At 40.8% G+C, this 7,864-nt stretch overlaps 1 protein-coding gene across 2 annotated transcripts in view; it reads right to left on the bottom strand.

Moving 5' to 3' along the window:
• The window catches only part of hydin (HYDIN axonemal central pair apparatus protein), a 915,145-nt gene that overhangs the window by 584,021 nt on the left and 323,260 nt on the right, over positions 1–7,864 (bottom strand). For both annotated transcript variants that reach the window (XM_043707374.1, XM_043707375.1), the window contains one exon: positions 1,968–2,086. In XM_043707374.1, the coding sequence (XP_043563309.1) occupies positions 1,968–2,086 (119 nt within the window). The remainder of the gene's footprint in view (positions 1–1,967; positions 2,087–7,864) is intronic.

Here is a 7,864-nt window from a genome sequence, read left to right as displayed (position 1 = left end):
GGGTAGACCATTTAGGACAGAGATGAGGAGAAATGTCTTCACCCGGAGAATGGTGGGCGTGTGGAAAGCTCTGCCCCAGAGGGCAGTGGAGGCCCAGTCTCTGGATTCATTTAAGAAAGAGTTGGATAGAGCTCTCAAGGATAGTGAAATCAAGTGTTATGGAGATAAGGCAGGAGCAGGATACTGATTGAGGATGATCAGCCATGGTCATATTGAAGGGTGGTGCAGGCTCGAAGGGCAGAATGGCCTACTCCTGCACCTATTGTCTGTTGTAGAACCAAGTTATTGAATGTACTTAAGACAACGAAAGGTAGGTTCTTAAAAAAAAACAAAAAAAAACACAAGTACTGCAGATGCTGTAAATCAGAAACAAAAACAGAAGTTGCTGAAAAATCTCAGCAGGTAGGGCAGCATCTATGATTTCTCTTCCCAGATACCCAATAGGTTCTTGATTGGCAAGAGGATCAAGGGTTATGGGCAGAAGCAGGAGAATGGGTTGAGAACCATATCAGTCATGATTCAATGGTATAACAGACTTGATGGGCCAAATGGCTTAATTCTGTTCCTGAATCTTATTGAATTATGGTCTAAGATATCTGGTCGGGTTGGACCGAAGGATCTGTTTCCATGCTGTACATCTCTATGACTCTATTTGAGATGGACAGCTAACAAGATAAATAGGATGGTACTGCCATCTTAATTTAATTTAAAATATTGAAAATTACAAATAGATTACATTTTTCCCAAAGGAAGCAAACACAAACTGCAACAATAAGAGTTAAATAGAAAATGCTGGAAATATACAGCAGGCTTGAATTGTATTTATAAAAAGAAATCTCTTTCTCTTTTTAGATGTATATTTCTAGCATGTTCACTTTTTTATTTCAGATTTCAGGCATTTGCTTTGCTTCTTTTTACTTTGTACACAATGAATCATGCTAGTAGAATCCCAGACGATGCATATAGAATAAATTTATGTAAAAGGAATCTCACTCTACTGTATCTCAATCCTAATCTCAAAACAGCTCTTATTACGGAAGGGTATTTCAAATTGTCCCAGCACTTGCAGCCCTCAATGAGTGAGATTCTAATTTTAGATGGAATAGTAACACAGTGGTTATGCTACCAGACTGATAACTGCAGTTCAAATGTCACTATAGCAGCTGGGATATTTAAAATGTTGTTAATTAAATAAAATCAGCTCCATCTAAAATTAGTATTAGCAAACATGCATCTATCAGATTGTTTTCATAAGCCATTTGGTTATTACCCTTTTGGGAAGGAAATCTGCTGTCCATACTTGGTTTGGCAAATTTGTGACCACAGATCACAGCAACGAGGTTGCTTCTTAACTGTCCTCTCAACTCATTTGTCAAGATGATCATTCATTAGCACCTTTTCCAGCACATTCGGAGATCAGCTCCAATCGCTGACCTTGTCAGTGATGTCCACATCCATCAGTTAACAAGAGAAAGTTTCAATTAAAGGCCAATTTTGAATTGGCCCCTTTCGACTGCCCCAATTAATTTCACCTAAACCCATTGAGGTTATCAGCCAGACAAGCCTGGACTGAATTTGAAATCAAATCCTCATGGTAGACGCCCAGACTCTGCTCTATTTAATTCTCTAAAAACCAAACTTTGAATCACCTACACGTCAAGCCAATTCATCAGAATACTGTAGACAGATAGCAGATGGACAGGGCAATGAGCTTCTTCAGATCTTTCAATATTGTAAGCACAAGATACATGCAAAATTAAAAATTAAACAGCCATGGTATGACAGATGTATGGCCAGGTAAATAAATAACAGCTTGGCTTGGAACACAATGCCCTAATTAACTACTCAATAATTGGTTTGTCCATGAATCCCTAACTTGAACTTTTCATTCAGCCATGTTCTAATGGATTCAGATTAAGCCTTTGGGTCGATTTTGAAGATGAACAGAAACCAACTGTACAACTGACCTCATAGGTTTGCTTTGAGTTAATGAAGACATTTCCGATTTCAACTTGGTCCACATTCAGGATCACCTTGGGACCTAAACCTTCACACTTGATACGGAGGGGCAAGCGAGTTTCACGACCTAAAGAACCAAAGCAATGATATAAAATATCAACTTTTAACTGTGAGATCATGACCCATGAAACATTTATAAGTATCACCTTGTAGTTGCAGCAGCTTGCAATTCTTGATTATTTCTGAGAGTTCAATGAAATGTACACTAATAGATTGCTGGTTAGCTACAATGGAGGCTCCTGGAGTAAGCCAATCAGATTGTGGTAAATTGAAATCTCAGCAGCAACCAGCATGCAACTTCACCAAGTCTTAACACATTTATCTCACCAATGGTACACTCAACAAATTTAGGAAAAACATCAACGTGTTGTGAGAATATGCAGCACACTTCCATAAGGGCATAAGCACAAACTGAGGTCTTTAAAGGAAGATACTTACTTGGAAATGAAGAGGATTGTGCGATTTGGAGAAATAGTAGCAGTTTGGAATTAGACAAAATTATTATGTATTAAAGGTGGAGTGGCAGCTCAAGAGCCAAATGGGTCACTGGTGTTGTGAAGTCATCTTTAATATACTTGGTACCTCATTGTGGATGAATGGGAAATTGAATCCTCAAGGGTATACATGCCTGCAAGTATATGATGACAGAATAAGAAATGTGGTATTTTATCCCAGTCCTCTCTCTCTTTTCCTGTCTTGAAAGTAGGTTTTACTGAGCTCCAGTTCCTGGGATACCATGTAACTTTTTGATACCTTGGTCAAGTTGCTATTATTCAAATAGGAGTCGACACAATAATGGCCAGAAAAGGCATGGTGGGATGTTGACAGATTGGTAATTTACTGGACTGGTAATCTGGATGAGTGTGTATTGCTGGAAAAGCACAGAAGGTCAGGCAGCATCCGAGGAGCAGGAAAATCGACGTTTCGGGCCGGAGCACTTCGTCAGGAATCTGGATGACCAGACTACTACTGTGTGACAAGGATTCAAATCCCACCAGCACAACTAGGGGGGAATTTAAATTCAATTAATAAACCTGAAATAAAATGCTCGTCTCATTAATAATGATTATGGAACTACTAGAGTGCCTTTAAAGCAAAATCTATGTATTCTACTGTTGCTCTCATAAAGAAGAGTAAGTGTGTTGTGCCAGCCTGGTCTGGCTCATTTGTGACTTTAGATTCACACCAAGTTGACTCTTGACTACCATCGGAGATGACTGAAAAAGCCACTTGGTAGGAAATGTAGCATAGAATTCCTACAGTGTGGAAACAGGCCCTTCGGCCCAACAAGTCCACATTAACCTTCTAAAGTGTAACCCATCCAGACTCACTCCTCTACTGCTCTACATTTACCCCTGACTAATGCACCTAACCTACACATTCCTGAACACCATGGCCAATTCACCTAACCTGCACATCTTTGTGGTTGTAGGAGGAAACCCACGCAGACACAGGGAGAATGTGCATACTCCACACAGACAGTCCGCTGAGGCTGGAATCGAACCAAGGTCCCTGGTGCTGTGAGGCGCAGTGCTAACCACTGAGCCACCATACCACCCCCAATGATTCACCACAACTTCCTCAAAGCAAATGCAGATGTGCAATTGATCCTGGCATTACCAAGAGAGCTCACATCCCAAACACGAATGAGTTTAAAAGATCAGAGACTTTCCCAATCCGACCGTCATATGATATCACATATGCTTATTTTCCAGCAAGGGTCTTTGAATAACAAAAGTAGGAACTATGTACAATGCCAGTTCAGTATTTCCTCCTATTATTGGGGCATTACAGTCTCAGCTACTTCCACAAGCTAAGATTAGCCAATACAGGACAGAGATGGAATCAAACTTACAACTGCGATTGTGTAACTCAGTTACCAACTGAAGCACAGAAAAGCAACAGATGTAGTGCTTAAAAATGTTGTGCTGCACAAAACTAAGGCAGAGTATTATGATTAGCTCATATATATGTGAAAAGAATGCGGCAAAAATCAACTTTTTAGCATAACCTGTACTCTTCCTTCTCTTGTAACTTGCCATTCTGAACACATGTCGCTCAGAATTACAGCAATGCCATGGCACAGAAGGAGGCTATTTGATCCATTGTGCCTTCACCGGTTCTATAACCGGCCCAATCATCTTCAGAAGCTTCATCAATGATCTTTCCTGTTGTGCGGCACTATCACCATGCTAAATGGAACAGACCTTGGAATAAATCTAGCAACTCAAGACTGGGCATCCATGAGGCACTGTAGGCTATCACAGCAGCAGAAGTGTATTCCAAAACAATCTGCAACCTCTTGGCTCGACATTTTGCCCCAATGAACCATCAAGCCAGAAGTGATTATGTTCACTGATGATTGCACAATATTCAGAATCGCCGTGGCACTTGGAGCAGCACGGTGGCTCAGTGGTTAGCACTGCTGCCTCACAACGCTAGGGTCCCATGTTCGATTCCAGCCTCGGGTGACTATCTGTGTGGAGTTTGCACATTCTCCCCGTGTCTGTGTGGGTTTCCTCCCACAGTCCAAAGATGTGCAGGTCAGGTGAATTGGCTATGCTAAATTGCCCATAGTGTTAGGTGCATTAGTCAGAGGGAAATGGGTCTGGTCTGGTTAGGTTACTCTTTGGAGGGTCGGTGTGGACTAGTTGGGTCGAAGGGCCTGTTTTCACACTGTCAGAAATCTAATCTAACCTAAAATCTAATCATTCGTGACTCCTCAGATACTGAAGTAGTCCATCTTCTAATGCAACAAAATCTGGCCAATATCCAGGCTTGGGTTGACAAATGACAGGTAACATTTGCACAAAACAAATGCCAGGCAATTACCATCTCTAATAAGAGACAATCAAACAACATTCAATCCCCCACTATCAACATCCTGGAGGTTGCCATTGACCAGAAAGTCAATGGACTCACTACATAAACATGAGCCCTCCTGAAGAAGGGCTCATGCCCGAAACGTCGATTCTCCTGCTCCTTAGATGCTGCCTGACCTGCTGCGCTTTTCCAGCAACACATTTTCAGCTCTGATCTTCAGCATCTGCAGTCCTCACTTTCTCCTCACTACATAAACAGATTGATCAACTGTAATAGCAGGTAGAGTGTAGGAATACTGGTGTGAGTAACTCATCTCCTAATTCGCCAAAAGCCAGTCCACCATCTACAAGGGACAAGTCTGCTGTGTGATGGCATAATCCCCACTTGCCTGGATGGGTTCATCTACAAGTACACTTGATGCCGTCCAGAACAAAGCAGCCCACTCAATTGGTACCACATCACCAAACAACAACTCCCTCCACCACCGATGCTCAGGAGCAGAAGTGTTTACCCGTCTTATGATGCACTGCTGAAATTCAACAAAGATGTTTAAACATCACAATCCAAACCTACAAACACTTCTGTCCAGAGGGACAAGAACAACAGATATATGGGAACACTACCATCTCCCCACCTGACTTGGAAATATATCAAAGTTTTGTTCAGCATTGCTGGGTCAATATCCTGGAATTCCCTTCCTAAGGGCTTTGTGGATCAAGCTACAGCATGTGGGTTACAGCAATTTAAGAAGGCATTTCATTCCCATCTTCTCAAGGAAAACTAGGGACAGGCAATAAATACCAACCAGATAGCAACATCCATATCCCACAAATGAACAAAACATTTTACACCTGGCATGGGAGCTTTTTTAATGTTGTTTTTCATCATCTAAACTGAAGAATGTTACACAGTAATAAATACAAGAAAAGATAAGAAAAGTTTTAGAAAAGTTAAAAATAAGACATTAGTTTTTGAGGATATAGTTCACCCATGACTTAACATTAACAATCTTTCTGAAGTTCTGTTGAATACTATTGCTACCTTTGGGGTCATCTTAGAGTTATTCAATGTATCCGCTACACTAAACAGAAAGAAGACTTTTATTCCCTTTGAAAATGTAATAAGTTTAAATAGACATTGATGTAAAAATCAGCATTTCAACATCTGTCAATTATTCTCCTGACTCAGTATGAATAAATCAATTGGTGAATCAATACCAGTATAGCATAATCCTTGGCAAATAAAAGAGAGACATTATTCTAAAGCAACTGAATGCTGACAGAGGCAAATGAAGAATTGAGCCATCAAAAGAAAACAAACAGTACTTAACAAGTTATTATTGGACAGTATTCAATGAGAGAGGGTATATGTAGAATATTAGGGAGTAATCCACTAGACTCTGATTCAAGAAATAGTTGCAGTAATGGCGTAGATCTCAAAGTTAATAAACAACAACAGGGCGGCATGGTGGTTCAGTGGTTAGCACTGCTGCCCCACAGCACCAGGGACCCAGGTTCGATTCCAGCCTTGAGAGATTGTTTGCGTGGAGTTTGCACATTCTCTCCATGTCTGTGTGGGTTTTCTCTGGGTGCTCCGACAATCCAAAGATGTGCAGCTTAGGTGAATTGGTCATGCTAAATTGCCCATAGAGTTTAGGGATGTGTAGGTTAGATGCATTAGACAGGGGTCAATATAGAATAAAAGGGTAGGGAATGGTGTGGGTGGGTTACTCTTCGGAGGGTTTGTTGGGCCGAAGGGCCTGTTTCCACACTGTAGGGATTCTATGACATTAGAGTTGACACTGAATTACAGACCTGAAATCCTTTCACACAAGATACACAATCATTATACAAAATGATCACTCTGCATCAAAAAAAGCGATTCTACCAATGTAGCCATGCTTTTGAGACTGTTGTGGACTAGGCCAGACCACTCAAAACATTCTTAAGCAGGCAGCCCCAGACCATAACTTTGCAATTTGTTTCGGTAATTGTACAGTGAAAATTACCCGGATTAAGTTAGCTGGGGTGACTACTAGATTTTAAAATTTATTCACAACATTATACAATGAAACACAAAGAACAGAATATAGAACCCCTACAGAACTCAACCTATCCAACTTGACTTAATTATGCTGTTCTGAATATACACAATAATCACAATATGTAAACTCCCTTTAAAATCCAGTATAAATGGAACACACGCTGACAGGTTGAAGTTGACAGGCAGAGAGAGAGAGTTTCCACACAGCTCCCTATTGAACTTGCAACCAACTCAAGACTGAACTAAAACCACTCAGCTCAGCTCAGCTAAAGAGCTGACCACTCGCCTTTCATTATAGAGGTCACTTCTAAAACATGACCACTCTGGCCTGAAGTCAGCTGTTTACATTTACACAAAAGGCCTTTCAAAATCCTTTTCATCTCTGTACCTAATCAGACTGATCGGAGTCCAGCCCGGTTTCTTGCCCCTCTGAAAGAAATCAAGGACTGAGTCTCCTTGTGCCAAGCAGCAGCTTTTAGAAAAAAAAGGACTAGCTTTGTGACACCTCCACCCTTAAAAAAAAACCATCAATACCAAAAGATAGGCAAATGGTGAGGACAGTGCAGGGGAGAGAGAGAGAAAACCTGCACAGTTACCTCCTTTGCTGTTTGAATTCGTATATCACTGGACATCGGAGTGCATCTGGGAAAATTAACAAACAGTGAAATTCACAACTAATCTTGGAGGAACTGTTGGGCAAAGTTCATAGCACGGAATCAGAAAAGTTAATTGTTGCTTTAAGTCTGTCCAAGGGAAAGGCTGCAGTAGTGAGTATAGTGGATTCTTTCTTGATTATATGTTTTTGGAGATAAGTCTCTTGATTAAACTTAAAATATAAGCCAGAGCTATTAATTTAACCTGGGGCAGTGTTTGTAGAGGAATAAAACGGTGTTATTTTCTGGGTCTGTAGATTGTGAAAGAGCAAATATGGCCTTTGCTGTGATATGTACTTCTTGTCAGATTTGGGAGTTTAAAGAGA

This window comes from Chiloscyllium plagiosum, chromosome 17, assembly GCF_004010195.1.
Source record: "Chiloscyllium plagiosum isolate BGI_BamShark_2017 chromosome 17, ASM401019v2, whole genome shotgun sequence".
NCBI lineage: Eukaryota > Metazoa > Chordata > Chondrichthyes > Orectolobiformes > Hemiscylliidae > Chiloscyllium > Chiloscyllium plagiosum.
Note: the sequence above shows the minus strand (reverse complement) of the source record. Positions and strands in the feature narration are given on the sequence as shown.